General features: G+C 34.0%; 1 protein-coding gene across 4 annotated transcripts in view; it reads left to right on the plus strand.

Moving 5' to 3' along the window:
- Positions 1–11,091: 11,091 nt before the first annotated feature.
- LOC147405610 (uncharacterized) overlaps positions 11,092–17,977 on the plus strand; it is a 43,469-nt gene continuing 36,583 nt past the window's right edge. For 3 of the 4 annotated variants that reach the window (XM_086433411.1, XM_086433410.1, XM_086433414.1), the window contains exons 1-7: positions 11,092–11,542; positions 12,592–12,654; positions 13,940–14,277; positions 14,396–14,492; positions 15,450–15,527; positions 15,635–15,694; positions 15,798–15,902. In XM_086433411.1, coding sequence (XP_086289537.1) covers positions 11,339–11,542; positions 12,592–12,654; positions 13,940–14,277; positions 14,396–14,492; positions 15,450–15,527; positions 15,635–15,694; positions 15,798–15,902 — 945 coding nt within the window. In that variant the 5' untranslated portion in view covers positions 11,092–11,338. The remainder of the gene's footprint in view (positions 11,543–12,591; positions 12,655–13,939; positions 14,278–14,395; positions 14,493–15,449; positions 15,528–15,634; positions 15,695–15,797; positions 15,903–17,977) is intronic. The other variant, XM_086433412.1, reaches the window with a different exon arrangement.

Below are 17,977 nucleotides of genomic sequence, written 5' to 3' on the forward strand. Positions count from 1 at the left end.
TCTATCCTTAACCCTCATATCCTTTAAATCTTCTAAAATGCCATTCTTGTTCTAAATTCACTCTTCTCTTCTCTACTTTTGCATGACTAAAATACCCTTGTGACTTAAAACTTGGCTTGTCGGTGTTTTAAGGGTAATGATCTGGTGTAACACTTGACACTACTAACTCATGTAAAGAATTGGATATCACCATAGCTTGACAGAAGAGAGATTTACCGGCGAGACCTATATGTTGCAATTTTAGTACAAAAATTCCCATACTCCATAAATCCCTAGGGGTCAGCTGAATGTCAATTTTGAATCCAATACGCGGTGAGAGTCTGTAGGTTATGTGTTCGATACCTAATATGAGCAGTGGCTCCTCCAAGTCACGCACGAGGGCATACCCTCACTTGCCTGATGTGTGTGATGTGCGGGTGTTGCACATGCCCGAGGGAAGGATCCACATACCTTGGTATAGGCCCTAGCTCACCCGAACCCATTAGTCGAACTTAAGTTCATATACCCTGTTGATCAAGAAACAAGACTCCCTTACCTTCTCAAGGTTGGTGATGATCAAACCTTACTTCGTAAATTATACTAGCATGATTAAATTAGTAAGATTTCAAATCTTACTAAGAGTTGTTGGGACCACATGGATTATCAAATTAGCGAATCCAACACCACAATTTGTTAGATATCCTGGAAAAACTCGGATTTAAGAGAAAGAAAAAATAATCAAACAAAAATCATTTTTGAACTTGATTGAACGTGTTGAAAATGGAAGGTTACTAAACTCTCAAATTTAAACTAAAATACAACGATGAAAATTAACTTTCTTTTCGGAAAATAAAAAAATAAAAAAAACAAAGTTCTTAGAATTTTGTCCTATAAAAACAAGCGTCATCAGATCGTGTTTTTGGATACCACAAATTGATGCGGTTAGAATCCACTCATTTGTCTATCTCTTCTTCTTCTTCTTCTCTCCCTGTATGTGTGTTTCTTACCATCTATTTAGTTTGAGTAAATCATGGCCATAGTTTATGTTATTTAAACTAAGGGTTCATTGACTTGATTTGGCTTGGACGTCTTTTATTTGAAAATTTTGGTAAAGGATTTATAGGTTTAACTTTCTGTGGGATCTACAATTTTGATAATATGTAGATAATGATATTTTCCCATGTGGATTCTCAATTAACAAGTTTGTCTATGTCAAATTACATCTAGATATAATATTTCTCTTATTCATTGGATGTCATTCTTATGGCACACACCATGCATCCTCTGCCACACTGCTCCTCCGTCGTTCCCCTTCGCCACCTTCCTCCTCCTCCCTCTATCTCTCTCTCTCCCTCTATCTCTCTCTCATCCCTTCTTCTTCCCTTTTTCACTTTATTTCCTTGATGAAATCAAATACTATATTTTTAATTTTACATCATCATTTTTCATGGATTTCAAATTTTCATGCAATCAAATTAATCTGTAGATGCAGAAATATGATATTCCTCGAGATATGTGAATGTTAGACAACTAATCTCATCCTCTTTGGAAATCCCCCCAGAGAGCCTCTATGTCTAAGTTAGATCTCTGAAATCTCTTAATAAAGTATGTGGATTTTTCTTCAAGAAAAGTTCATACCTTTGTGTTTGCTCCCCCAGTCCTATTTGTAGGAAAATGATCTTGTACAAGTTATCTTCCCTATCTCCTTTAATTTAGAGATTTGATTCATCGGATATCTTCTGGGTAAGAATCATTTCCTAATCTAATGCTTAAATCTCGAAAAATCAAGGATTAGACCTACTCCCTTTTATGAAATTGTATTGATCCGTCTTCCTATCGTATATCCTTGGTCGAGCATTAATCTGAGCATTGTTAAACCCGTATGTCAAAGATGAACATTCGGATATACCATTCTTCAAGCAAACCTTTGATTCGTCATACACGTGTCATCGTTTCCAGTACCAATGATTTCACTCTTCCACAAGACCCCAAATATATAACTCGTTAGTCCTTCAATTTGAGTCAAATACTATTTTCTTAAGGATTGTTTTTGTCAAATAATTAAACAAACCATTAGTCTTGGTGTTAGCTAAACCAAGGGGCACTTTCGTTATTTTAAGAGAGAATAGGCATTTGTAGAACTTTGGGGCTTAAACCAAAACAAAGAACGTTGGGATGATAGACGGTTGGAAGGAGCGGCAGGTGGGGGCCCACACCAACATGAATTATTTGTGGGCGTGTCGGACAACCGTATAGTCGTTCCGTATACGGTTTTCACCATTATCTAACAACATGTTCTTTTTCTTTTAGATAAGAAAGGTGAAATATTTTACTAGTCCTTTATTTGGATAGGCCCCAAATTCAAATACTATTTATATTTTTAACCTAAAGTTGATAAAACTTTCCTTATACCTTACTTTTTCAAGTCACTTATAAATTCCCCCACATAAAATAATATGGATTTTATCTAAAATCTAAATGATCTGAATCCGAATTTAATGGCTTTGATTTTTTTTAAATATATCCAAATAAAAATATGATTCGGATATAGGTTGATGTCCTTTGACATGAGTCGAATATGATTTCATCCCTATATTCTCGTCAAGATCCAAATGATACATTACTTTGCAAAACGTATTTTTATATATTTTTTTTAAGTCATCTTTCATTGATTAATAATGGTTGGGTGTAATAGTTAAGTTTTTTTTATATTTTTTTTTCAAAATGGAAATGTCTTGAGTTCAAGTTATCATTTAATCATATTTTAATGATTTTATTTAAAATAATCTTAAACAATTTGATATTATCCAACCTAAATCAATATTGAATTCGAATATGATTTTAATAAAAGTAAAATGGTTTGGATATGATCTTAGTTAGTATGATCTAAGTCGAATTCAAATCCAGATAAAAAATCCAGATATGGATATGAACACACTCATATCTAATCCGTATCCAACCTGTGTTTAAACCCTATTGTATACCACGATATTATTTAATAATCTTAAATGATCAAAATACCCATCATTTTGTCATTTTTATTATTATCCCCAATTATCCTTGTAAACAGGGGATCGAGTCCATATATGGGTCTTGCCCAGTCCATAAACCACGATTTTGTCCAAGGACCAATTCCAGGACATGTGCAACACTCGCACATAACTCGCGCCAGGTAAGTAATGGGGTGTCCTTACGAGTGGTCCCTGAGAAATTAATGCTCATTACGGTTATTAATCGCTTAATGATCTAAAATTACCATTGAGCCAACCTCTCATGATTTTTCATTAGTTTAGTGTCTACTAATCCTAAATATTCCCATCTCCATCTTCTCATTCTCAATTTACACCGTAAATCTCACGACACAATGGACGTGTTAAAATACAAATTAGTAAAAATTGTTAGCTTGCTAAATTAGGCAAAATCAATATTTGAAAATGAACGGTCATTGAAATCCCAAATTTAAATGATAGAATGATTTTTTTTTCTTTTAATGATTTGACGCACTCACCATATTTAATACGCGCTACATGAAAAAATACTCCAAAGGATCTGCTCCCAAGAGTCATATAGCATAATTGATTCATAAAAAGAATATACTTTATTAGTATAGTTCGTACCATATTGAATAGTCTAGTATGCTCATAAATATATGGATCTCACATAGTAAATCCATTAATTATTGAGAGGAGGACATCGTCGTGACTAGGGTCATCAATGGATCGGATTGCTACTAAAATTGGCACTGTTCCAATAAGAAATCTATTAGATATGGATCCAATTAGATCTATCATTGTAAGTTCTAGATCTAATTCGATGTAATATATGTTATAGGATATAACAAACTTTTATTAAATCGATTTAACCTAATTAAAGTTGATAAAAGTCTATAAAATATATTATATATTTAAATAAACACATATAATATAAATTTACGTCATTTATATATTTTCTAACACCTTATTAAATCATAGAGTTCTGATAATATGACGTCCCCTTCTGACACACGCTCCCACCACAGAGCCGTAGATCATTTGCCTCATGATGCACAAAAAAAAGATTTATAATTATACGTATTCCGAGGAATGATCTACAATTTTATGATGGGGCGTAGGGGGACATGTGCCAGTGGGGGTGTCAGAAAATCATTACTCTAAATCATATCCTATTGAATCGAGAAATGGTTGATGCAAACTGATCCGGTAAATTATCAAATTGGATCATTATCGAAATCCAGAATCTTTGATCGGCCTTCAAAGTTATCGGAATAGAATAGATTTGATTGATAGACATACAAATTGGGCCCACAGAGTGTGCCACACGGCACGCATGGGCAGTAGGGTCGTTGAGTATTAAATAACACCCAGTTCATTACAGCTTGGCCTTTGCTGAAATACGGACATATCTTATCATATAGAAATGTGTTGAGGGTGGTTGAGGGGTAGTGGTCATTTAACAAAGATGGTCTGATTGAGAATATTTGTCTTTTATTGCTGCACATTCTGATGTTATTGGAAGACAAGAAACCAATAAGATTGCACCACGTGTCACTAAGAAATTTGAATCCTTTAACATTATTTAACTGCTAAAATCTCCTCCCTCTCCATGGTTTTTAAACCCGGTTTTGCATCTTGTTTTGCGTTTCGTCGAGGCCGATATCAAGTCATTTCGAACGAGTTTTTCAATATGTTTGAGACGTCTCGTGAGATAAATTAAACGTGAATCCTAAATTTTGGTTAAAAAATGATTTTGTGAGTTGATCTCATTAAGCTCTAATATCGAATTAACTCGGACGAATTTAAACATAATTTTTTTTTTTTTTTTTGTGATAACGAAGGGTATTCGGGCCAGTTTGCGTACACCAGACTAGTCCCTACTCCCCACACTCAGACTATACCCCACTACGTGAAGCGATGCGTGGCCACCAAAGTTTTTTATGGGTAGTGGGATTTGAACTTGAGACCATAGAAAGAGTAGATTCCTTGGCCCCATGTCACGAATTTAAACATAATGGCCCTCTCTCCTATTAAATACAGTCATTTAAAAAGGAAAATAGGGAGGGTGGTTTGGGGGTTTTCAATGCATTGAGATACGAATAAAAAAGCATCTATGGTTATGTGCGCACCTCCACTTCATAAATGTGAGAATCCTAGTAAACCCCGGTGTCAGCCAGCATTACACAATTTAAAATGTTGGAGGCTATGCATGGAATAAACGGATGAGACGGAGGAAAACAAACTTTCCTAGAGATTAGTATTTTTTCCTAGAGATTTTTTAACTTGCGAATTTTTAAGCTGTATCCTCTCATCTCAACCGTTCATTCGTTTTCATAAAATGGACAGTTGAGATGCTAGGGATTTCCAAGAAAAATATCTCCCTAGAAAAGATTGTACTAATTTATGGAAGGTTTGTACTAATCTCAAGGAAAGACAAATGGCTTCCTGAAAAAGATTGTATTAATTTCTAGAAGGTCTATACTAATCTCTAGGAAATTTGGGTTTTTCCTTCTCATCTCAGCCGTGTATTTGATGGAGAACCTCAAGCCCGACCCAGTAATGGCTGGACTGTGTTCATAGTATGCAAGCCTTTATGGGATGGGCTGAGCCAAGCCCATTAGCAAACCAAATCTACCAATTCCCTTTTCAGGGCAAGGTACAATTCCTTTCACTATTGGCTTCCCAATCAAATAAATGGCTCAATTTGAAATACAAATCTCTTCAAAGCACAAGACCCTGAAAGAGGATCTCCACCATAGAATTTTAATTTTAAAAAAATATTGAATTTCATGAAAAAGAAAACACACTTAAAAGCCAAGAGAAACAAAAATAATAAAAGTTTTATTATTATTTATTATTTATTATTAATGAAAATAAATAAATGATGAACAAAAGTTTTAAACCCTTAAATCATTGAAAAAATAACTAATTTCATACACATGAAATAGCAACATTTGTTATCTAGCAATGAATGAAGATTTGGCAACCCATGGAAGCAATGACTCTTGGCCCTTTGTCTCCAATACAATAATATCTACAAATATTATGAGAATTTTTGCTATATGAATATGTGAGAAAAGGGTGGCTCTACTTGTACACACCTAAATGACTCATTGTACCCAGTACCTACTTACTTGCTATACCCACCTTAAAGATAAAATGTCTCATTACACACACCTAATTCTTCTTCTTCTTCTTCTTCTTCTTCTTATTTTTGTCTAGTTCTCATTGCACTCACCCGAGTGGTTACTGAATACTTCTCATTTTCACAATGTTCGGTAGGTACCTACCTACCGAATCTATTTTGAAAGATTCGATAGGTACCTACTAAACCTGTTTGGTAATATTTGATAGGTACCTACCGAATTTGCTAAAAAAAGTTCAGTATGAGCCTATCGAATAAAATCTGTCAAAATCTCTGAGTTCTTCGATCCAAAATCATTTTTTATAAGTTTTAATAGTGATTTTTCCATCTCCCTTGATGATTTAATGGAGAGAGAGAGAGAAATAGAGAGAGAGAGAGAGAGAAGAAGAGGAATAAGTGGATTTTTTTTATAGTAGGTTGTGGTGGTTGCTATGAGTACAAAGAAAATGGTAAAATTGTAAATTACCATTTTTCCATTTTTCACTTAAAATAGGTACAATCAATAGCGGTCCCCATGAGAAAAAGGTGGAGAGTAAGAGATCAAATCTATAGTATATGGTGAAGAGTTAAACTTTAAGGTGTGATTAAAGAGAATTCAGAAGACATTTTTTCACAGACCTCTCCAAAGTCCCCAAATTTGCTTCTGAGGCAGGCATTATTAAGAGAGTTGCAACTTGGGCGGGTCAAACTTGAACTCACTCGGCTGAGTCCAACCCTGGGTCAAGTCAACAGAAGAAAATGCTCGACTCAAATCAAGTTGGGTTCAGACATATGTATCGAGCAATATAATTTGTACAAACTCAAACTTAATACGATTCTAATTCAAAAATATTTCTTATATTTTGATTTCTTTCGCATTCACAATTCATATTTTAATATGTATGTTGTTGTTAATGTATATATCAAATCAACTATGTGATTATTTTCATTAAATAAACAATTACTTTGTTGTTATTGCTTTTGTTTATGTAATACAATAATTCTTTTACAATTTTTTGTTGTAAATTATAATTAATAATAAATAAATATGAAAATTTGTTTATAATTTTACATATGTAAATTTTGAAACACATTTTTTGGACAAATAATGGTAAATTTTAAGTTTTACATACCACTTAGTTTTATATAAGCCCTTATCATTACTAAATTATCTAGGATTAATGTAAATGAATCGACTTGACCAACACAACATGGATTGGGTTCAGGTTGAGCATAAAATGCTCGGGGCCAGGTTGGGCATGGGCACAAGTTGATGCTTATCAAGTTTGGATTGGGCGCAGGTTCATCCACATCCCGACTCAAACCTGTCGAATTGCAGTCCTAATGGTTAAAATTTACAGAGACGGAGAAATATATAATAAGTCTATATAAGATATCAATTCTCTAATAAATAAAAATGTATATCGAAATAAAGAGAATACAATAGAGAATTTTTGTGATAAAAAAGATTGCCTATGTCAATGGGCAATGATCCTAAAACAAAACTACGATGCCTTTATAATCCATTCAAAGACGAAATCACCCCCAAGGCAAAAGTTATGAAATTGTGAATAAAACAACTTCATATAAAGCATGGATGGTAGAAATTGAATTTTTTTAACAAAAATGGAGAAAGAAGACAGTCTTTGATTTGGTTCGACATGTAATTATAGTTGTAACCTAAATAATACTATACTTAGCACCGCTTTTAACAACAACAACAAAAAGGTCTTTTTCAAAAGTGTAATGATTTTCACCCGCCCCCTCTAACACACGTTCTCATCACAGAACCTTAGATCATTTGCCCCGGGATAGATATAATCATAAATCTTTTTCTTGTGTATCCCAAGGCAAATGATTTACTTTTTGTGATGGGGGCATGTCTTAGAAAGGGGGAGGGCAGGGGAGGGGCATGTTCTCACGACTTTTTTCGAAATATGTTAATTTTAGAATGACTTAAAGAAAAAGGGAATGGTTCATGGACAATAATTGTGATAACAATTTTTTGTAAATCACTTTTGATGGGGTTAAAAGTTTGAAATGAGTTAATTTCTAACGAGGATGATCTCTATGGTGAGGAGATTGTCCTCACAAAAAATTAGCCCATTTCTAACCCTAATTTACAAGTTGAAGAATCGTGAACTATTTATTTTTTTGTAAAACCTTTTGATGGGGTTAGAAGTTTCGGAATGAATTGATTATGGTGTGAGGAGATCATCTTTACCAAAAAAAAAACAGCCTATTTCAAAATTTCTAAGTCATATAAGACAAAAATTATTGTCCTCTAAACCATCCACAAAAATATACAACACAAAGCAATCCCTTGATTGTGGAGATTGAGTGACTAAAGATAAGAAAATATAACAAAAAAGAAAAGGGCAAATCACATTTTAACCCCCCTAATGTTTTGATAATACCAATTACCTCCCCTTTCACTTATATTATTTTTTATTAAAAAAATAAATTTTAAAACAAAAACTAAGATGCCCCCCTTGAGCATCCATTGAAAATAAAAAGGAATAATTTAAAAAAGGACAAAATGATCTTTTATCCTTACAGCAATTTGACGAAAGGGGGTAAGTTAACCCATTAGATAATCATAAAGGGATGTAAGTGTCATTATCAAAATATTAAGAAGTCAAAATGGAATTACACCAAATTATAGGGGGGGGGGGTTGTCAAAGTGTAATTTACCCAAAAGAAAATAAACTAAAAATCCTAACACCCCCCCCCAAATTGGAGTGTGAATGTCAAGAATTCTCAACTTGTGTGTGAGAAATGGAAAATAAGTTGTATGTAGTATTCAACCATTTGGGATTTTCCTACAAATGAGATGACAATCCAATTCAATGTGTTTTTTCTACGCTCACGATAGGCATGATTGACGACAATATAGAGAGTAATTTTATTATCGCAAAAAAGTGTTGTTGGCTTGTCACGAGGTACTCCAACATCAGATAAGAGGTACTTGAGTCATTGAAGTTCACAAGAAGTACGTGTCATTGAACGATAACTAGCCTTGATTGGGTGTGTACCTTACAATTAACGAAGTACACGAAGTGTTGCATCTAAATGTGATTTTCGGGGTTGGCTCATGAACCTCGGTGGGCTATTGCTTGGGGTAGCCAATGAACTTGTTGCGTCGATCTTTAGTATGACCATCCTTGTTGAAAATTCTCACAATGCAGATAAGAACGTGTGCCATCTTTTGAATTGTTGTGATGGGATTCGAAGATGTTTTAAGAGCAACAAAGGTAATAGAATCGATGATTGGTGATGTAGCTCTAATTTCACGTTGCCCCTCTTCTAATTAAAGAACGAGAGAGTAGGTTTTGGGAACAAATCAAAGATGCTTTTTCACTCGTATCTCAACGAAAGCATCTATAAAAATGGATGGCCAATAGCATCTATAATTTTGAAGACATAAAAAGTGGAATTGGGATCCTACTACTGGATTCCTATTGTTATCAAAATCATTAATGTTTTAAAAATTGTCTATCAAATCAAATATCTAAAAAATTTGTCGGATCTTGATTCAATTCGGCCAAATTTATGTATGTTTATAAAAAAAAACTTGAAAACAAATACTTTTCGATTCGATTTTTGAAACACTGATATAATTAGGTCCTCAAAGAATATGATCTACACCTTGATCCAATATATATTACTAAGATCAAATCCTTATTGTACTTTTGGAAATAGAAGCAATTAAGCTTTGAGTGAATCCCGTTGTGGGATTAAATGAGAAAGATGAAATTTTATCAAATCAACTTCTAAGAATTTGGAAGAATTAGAAAATTACAAAAATAAAACCATCCGTTTTAAGAATAATGATTTTCTCACGCTCCCTTACACCTCCTAATGTGGCATGTACTATGTTAAACCCATAGACTGTTTTCTTGGGATACACAACAATACATATTTATTGAGATGTACAATTGTGTATCTCGAGGGAAAATCTATGGTTTTAATTCATGCCACATGAGGGAGCAAGTGTCGTCAGAAAATCACAACTCTTCATTTTAACAATAATAGAATGATTAATACAGTCTGCCAACGAGTTTGCCAATAAGCATTTCAAAGATGATGACTTGATCCATCAATAACTAAAGATTGATCATGATCCTTGGGATTTTCGCATGTACATCTCAACAAAATCCCGAGGATCATCCACCAATCTTAGACTAAAAAATATACGAACGCAGCCTTTTTGTACTCTGGCAGTCTGAAACAGATATAGATAGAATACAAAAAATCATAAATGAATTTTTGTTTTTTATGCATACGTGTCATCTTATTATTGGTTTCAAATAAAGAACAGCAAATAGGGTGGTGGACAAATTGTTTTTCTTTTGGTGGAGTACCATCAATCCATCCATCGAGTCCGACTTTGAAGCGGGCAGCCATCTTCAAAATTTGAAGAAACCCTCCTTGTTTAAGACACGTGGCATTTTGAATTTATTTCACGCCCTACATATCACCAAAATTTGAAATAACTCCTTGAAATGCCACGTGTAACTCAATGAAGAGGGTTTCTTCAAATATTTAATGTACACTGAACGCTTCAAATTTTTTTTCCACTCATCACAGACCGTAAAACTATCCCTGCGAATTAAATAAATGCTTCCAACGGTAAAGTTGTAAATTTCGAAAACTCGGCGGCTTTTCCTTTGAGAGTAAACGATAGATGTGAGCATCGTCACGATAATTTTGGATGATCCTCGAGATACGTATTGATCACGAGAACAACAACTGTTCGATCTTCGGTGCGTAATAAAGACGTTGTCCTTCCTCGAATAACTAACGGCGTTAAGTTACGGAGGGAATTGCTATTGACACCCCAATAGCAGATTTTGGGAAAAGTCACATATTTGAATGGTGTGTCTTAATCTTTAATTGGGGTGTGATAAATAATTTAAGAAATTGGGGTGTAATAGGTAAATTAAGGGTGCTGATAGCAGCTCTCAATAAAAAATACATCTTATTTCTCAGCTGGACATCTCAAAGAAAAACTCTCTTACAGAGGGAAACAAACGACCAGACTCGATTTACAGCCCTTGCTCTTGTTCTTCTTCTTCTCCAACAGTTCGATTTCTAGGGTTTTGTTTTCGAACCCTAGAATCTCTTCTCGATCTGTAAAATTATCTGAAACACGCCTGTTTATCTCCAATTTTCCACGAATTCGAGTTCATCGAGTCGGTGGAGTTGATTTCGTGACACAGATTTCCTTCTGATTCTCGCCATGGGAGCTTACGAAGGAAACTATAGAAACGAATCAACTTACGTTCGAGAGACTCGACCTCATTGGAACTCTACGATGGAGAGAGAAACTGGAGATTTGGTAGATACGTTCTCGGGATTAGGCGTTAATGATTCTTCCAAGGATAGCAATCTCTTTCAGGTCATGAAGGCAGTTGAAGCTGCCGAGAGCACAATCAAACACCAGGTTGACATTTATGTTGTCGTCGGTCAAGCCTACATTCTTCTCGTCTTGAATATTGAGTTTGAATCGATTTTGAAATTCGAACTTTTGGGTTTTTCTATTTGTTATATAGATCTTACACTTTTCATATTGAAAAAAAATCAAATTTTGTGTGAAATTTTGGTCATTAGGCCTAAAACTCACACTTTGATACTAAGACAGGTTTACCTTGGGTAGATCAGTTCTTTGATCTTGCTTGATTTTGTTTTGGGAAATTTTTAACAATGGGTATATGGTGATTTTTCCGATTAACGTGTCTGTTGAAACTAATTTCTTGTTCATTGGTGATTAATGGGGATTGAATTCTGTAGTGTGGTGAGCAACTTCAATAGATGTTAGTTTGATTTCTCAGCTTTGTATGAATCTTAGCTTATCCATATCCTTTATGTTTTATGAGTGTTATTGATCATTTTTCAAGGCAAATGATGAGGTGTTTTGATCGTTGAGCTTGATTAGGTGAAGGACCATGAGTTGGTAGAATGGAAATTCTGAAAAAGTTCTATAGAGATTTGAACTTCAATTTAAAAATGAACACAATTCCAGATTTTGCGTGTTTTATGGTTAGGGTTTGATGATGATAATGATGGTGCAAATTTGAATTGTGTGTGTGTGTGTGCGCGCGAGCGTGTGTAGGTCAATTTGCTAAGAACAAAAAATGATTGATTCTTTTTCTTTCCCCATTCTTTTTTTATTTCCTTAACCCGTGACGATCCAATCTGGATTCTCTAATTTTTTGAAGAAAACATCAACCCAAGTTGCGGTTCGAATTGGAATTTTGATTCATACACTCATAGTTCACTTAAGTTCGTTCACCCTAGCTGCCTTATGGCATGGGCATTGTTCATTTTTAACTGTTGATTTTTCTGTCCTAGTGTGGGCAATGATCAAAAGCTTCATTTTTTTTTACTATCATAGTCATTTGTTATTATTATATTATAATGACTGTTACTTTACCATACAATTGTTTCGCTCAAGAGGGCTATTGATTGTTATCTCGTGTCATATATTTGTAGGTGGAAGAGAATAATCGCTTAAGGGCTGAACTTCAAAAAAGAACACAGGAACTAGAGAGATTTGTAAGTGCTTTCATTTGCATCCCTTATATGATTATACTTTTCCATTGTTTGTTATCTGCAGCTTTTGGTATGCTCAATAGATTTTTTTTTCCCACTTAGGTTGTGATTTTTCATGAATCTGATAGTCTTACATGCATTCATTTTCTTTTTTGTTTCTTCTTCGTCTTTTGCTTCTCTCTCTCTCTCTCTCTCTCTTTTATTCCTCCAAGGGAACTTCTTCTTCATCTTTCCTGTTTATTTTTAATATTTCAAATTACATTTCTTTGAACATAGCAGAGATTGATGAGTGGAAGAAAGATAAAATTAGAATTAAATGCACTCCAAAAGGCAATGATAAGCTAAGAGAATGTCGATTGAGATTGTTTGGGTACGTTCAATGAAGGCTGATTACATCCCCAATTAATTAGAAGGTGCAAATTAAAGGTTCTAAAAGAAAGTGAGGGAGACCCAAAAGAATGTGGATTGAGATAGTGATAGTTTGGCTTTGGACATACTGGAATGGAAGAACAAGATTCATTCAACTAAGAACCTTTGGGATAGTGATTCACTGATGATGTTGATGAAATCACATTGCTCCGTGAAAGGTTGATACTTTGATATGCTGCTCGATTGTTGAAAATTTCCAAGTCCAATATAAATGAACTTGAGCAATTAAGATGTAGTCATGTAGATTGGGAAACTTCAATATCTTTCAAATTTGTGAATTTCATGTTCTTCAACTTTGTCCTTTAATTGGGGAATTGGTGATGGTTCTTGTAACTTTATTGTTGGGGAGATATTTGGGTCAAAATTTCAATTCTGAACAAAAGAAAGCCTGGATTGTTAAAAGTTGCTGTCAAGATTATAAATGAATTACTAATTTAGAAAATCTGATTCAGAAAGAACACAGTTTTAAAATCTGAAATCTGGTATCTTGAGGAAGCCGTTAGCCCTTAAGCATGTCCCGACCAACGTTTCCCTCGTTTCCCTTCTACCGCTCAAGGCATCCAAATCTAATTCTAAGGATAACATCTTCCTCACTCTCTCCATCCTTATGGATAATATAATCGCCGTAATGGAAGTGGTCACTTCGGTTATCATATCTCATCATTTTGGTGGTTTCTGTTGGGTATTCCAAGGTTCCAATATCAGAGGATCGTACCCAGGTGGACTCGAGAAGTGTTTATCCACAATAAGCCATGAAAACTCTTAACATTATCCATTTCTCATCTTTATCGTAAATTATTTATTTATCATTTAATTTTTGAAGTTACATTTGGTGAATGCTGCTCTTGTTTTCTTTCAGAAATCAGATGATGCAACGACTCTGAAACCTCATTTGCATGTTTTGAGGGAGGATCATATCTCGAGACATGACAATGAGCATCAATCAGTTTCTTCTGTTCGGAATCAAGAAGATAGGGTTAGATGGATGGATAATACATCCTTTCTTGATCCACCAGGCACACTTATTCCCCACCAAAATGTAATGCCAAAAAATGAAGAGCCTACCTTATCTACTCGTGCAGAAAGCCAGCACTACTCTGGGAGCAACAATATAAATGGAATTCCAAAGGCAAGTGTAGATAATGCTGGCTTCTCTCAGTTCTGCTCTCCATCTTCTAGATCCCTTTCTCCAAGCAGGTATTTCACGTCAGATACACAACTTTAAATTATGGGTTGTTGATATGATATTCTAAAATAATCTCATGTATGGACACAATTTATTTGCAACACATTTTTAAATAATTGTGTTTGTTAGATACCCAAGAGAAGGAGAATATGATCCAAAGAACAATTTAGGACATGGATTGACGCCAATATCGGAAGTAGATCACCAGACCAGCCTCTGGAAGCAGGTATATCAATAGAGAGCTGCTATTGGCACCCCAACTTTTACTTATTACACCCCAATTTCTTAAATTATTTATCACACCCCAATAAAAATTAAAACACACCTTTTTTTTTTCTTTCAAAAGTTTGGTTCAAGTTATTACCTCACATGGTTTAAAGATCCGTTTCATTTTTGTAATGTTTTGTACGAAATGTTTTGGTTTTTTAGCCAACCGAGATGAAACAATCTTGAAAACGAAATTTTCGAAACAATCTACGATTTTTTCTGACCCATGGATCTTGGAGAGAGAGAGAGAGAGAGAGAGAGAGAGAGAGGTACTTGGTTGGCTGATCTGCCATCTTCTCCTCGCCTTTTCTTCCTCTCTCTTGAACGAAAAAAATTCGATTGAGTTTCGTCTCTTGTTATTTTCAAACAGATGAGAAGTCCTTGACCTTGGTCTCCTATAGAAGACTGGGTCATTTAGACCAGTGCCTCATGTTTTGGTAAATATTTGATATACCCCCGTGTTTTAAGACTGATGTTATGACCCTTGACCACGGTCTCTTGGGAAAAAAATTATTTTTTAAATAGTATGAGTGTTTTGAATGTTCGGTATCATTTCAGTTGTAGAAAAAACCGAAACACTGAAACGAAACGGAATTTTAAATCATGATTACCTCGACATTACAAAGCATTATAACATGTCCAAACGATAATAGTTGTTTACTATTAGGATTAGGCTCATATAAGATCTTCAATCTCACTAATAGAAATCTAGACAAAGCGAGAGCAAGAAAATTTCTATCAGCACCCCAACTTTTACTTATTCTCAGGCATTGACTTATTTTTTTTAAATTTTAATTGGGGTGTAATAAGTAAAAGTTGGGGTGCCAATAGCAGCTCTCTATTCTTATTGCAGTGGACTGTTTGATTTTGTGTTGTAGGTTAAGTTTGACGAACCAAATGCTATATTTTCTTGCAGGATCTTATTCTTAAGGTTAGGGAGCATGAAGAAGAGATTTTGCAGCTGCGAAAACATCTTGCTGAATATTCTATCAAGGTGAATAAGGTTCATCTCATCTTGAAGTGTTGCCTGGTCGTATGTTTCTTGCTTGATTTGGCTTACTTAATGAAATAACTGAAATCACAAATACATGTTATTGATAGGAAGCACAAATCCGCAATGAGAAATTTGTTTTGGAAAAACGCATTGCTTATATGCGTATGGTAGGCAAGATTATGTTTCCTCTGCTTTCTTTTATTTTTGTTTATTTTTTTTCTCTTTTCCTCAGTTCATACACTGAATTTTGAACTGAGTGCTTGCTACCAGGCATTTGATCAGCAGCAGCAGGACCTAGTTGATGCCGCATCAAAGTCTCTCTCTTACAGACAAGAAATAATCGAGGAAAACATACATCTTACATATGCTTTACAGGTACTCTTCTTGTTAGTTTGGGAAAATGAGGGCTGTTACACAACTATTTTCACTTTTTATGTCCGAGAGAAGGTGCTCTTTTTATTCCATTTTGCATACATGGTCATTATGATATTAAAGAAGATATCAAAATGCACGTTTGTTTTGATAACTACTTATGTATTACACATATTTTTTATCTAAATAAATAATGGAAGTGTTTTGATAGGTAAAGATTTTGTCTTATTTCTTTTTTTTTTTGTTGTGACATAATAATTACAATATTAAAGAAGATATCAAAAGTTCGTTTGTCTTCACTTTTTAATTTTGTTTTGATAACTACTTATGTATTACTTATTTATTTGTTATTTATCTACAATAAATGATAGTACTGTTTTGATAGGTAGATATTTTATTTAATTTTTTTGATAGATAACATAGAGATTTTGTTGAAAATAGAATGCAACCGAGGAAGCCAAGAGGCCTACCTCCATATGAGATAAAAATGAAACAAAACCAAGAAGAAACAAAAAGAGACAAAAAGGGGCCCTACCACAAACTACAAACTACAAATTGAATCCCATTGAAAATAAGGATCTTCAAAGAAAACCCCCTTAAATTCAACAAACACCTGATAACAAAACGACTCTTGGAAAGAGTAGTCATTCCCTTCTAATGATTTGTAATTTCTTTCTTTCCCAACCCCAAAACATATAATAACGGGAGTAATATACCACAATATCCTCTTTCTGCCAAATAGTCTTAATTTTCCAACGTTGGAGGGACAAAACGGACTTGAGGAAACACCATGACATGTGAAAAAGGATAAGAAGTGAGCTCATATTTACCTCGCAAAAAAGCAATGAATGAACAAATGATTTATGGACTCACCACTAGATTTGCATGTATAGCGAAAATTAATCGACATGATGCTCCTAGCCATGATGTTATTTATAGTTAGAACTTTATTCAAATGAAAAAAAAAGATGCCTGTAGGAGAATCAGGAAATCTGATCTCATAGAATCAGGAAAATAGGATATTCTTCTTGATTATTCTTGATCACTTTTGACTTTCTAGAATATTCTTGTAATCTTCTACAATAGGATAGTTGGTTAATTATTCTAGATTATTCTTGAGTTTCTAGATTATTCTTGTAATAAGATAGTTGGTCTATAAATACCCTATTGGGGCATTTGTAATGATCATCCAAGAATTCTCAATAAATTCAGTTTTTCTACAATGCCTTTAAGAGAACTTTTGGCAAACTGTAGTGGCTGGAAAATAAGATGAAATGGCAACGATAGATTCATTGAAGGGGATCTCTAAGATCCTTCCTGAATTCTGTTTGAGAATTTCCTTTAGGATCGGAAATGGGAATCATATTTGTTTTGGGAGGGTAGATGTTGTGGGGCATATCTTTTTAAAGAGAATATTCCCAATTTTGCGATTTTGTCAAAGAAAAATTATCCTACTATGGATTTCAGGGTTTGAACTGGGAGGAGTTTCTTGGGATCACGGTTTTAGAAGGAACATCCACGATTGGGAGCTTTAGTCAATGACATCTCTCATCAGTCATATATCTGTTGTTCCTATGTTTTTTTTTTGATAAGTCTGTTGTTCCTATGTTCCTAAGAGAGGATGATCAGTGAGTGTATTCAGTTTGCCAGGATGGAAATAATAGTATATTTTTGATATGTACTAATCAATGTTTTTAGATGCTGAGGTGTGAGGCAAGGCAATCAGTTGGTCAGCACCTCAAAGCATAAGCCTCAAGGTGTAAAGCGTAAGCTTCACATGCACACAGTTTTAAATAGATTAAATAGATTATATAATATTTAAAATAACGAAAATAAAAAATAATTAGGGTAGCCATCACATATTTTTAAACTTCAAATGCACACAATGAAATTTCAAGTTTTAATCCACTACAATAAATAATAATATATAAAATATTATTATTTTTTATTTTAGCAAAATAGAAATATTTTGTATTTGAACAATTGAAAGTCTCTACAATAAATAAATATTTTATTTTTATTACAAAATATAATTAAATATTATTTTTCAATAACTTCATCTATATAATACTAAATAC

This window comes from Akebia trifoliata, chromosome 3 (assembly GCF_017979445.1).
Source record: "Akebia trifoliata isolate Shusen 1 chromosome 3, ASM1797944v1, whole genome shotgun sequence".
Classification (NCBI taxonomy): Eukaryota; Viridiplantae; Streptophyta; class Magnoliopsida; order Ranunculales; family Lardizabalaceae; genus Akebia; species Akebia trifoliata.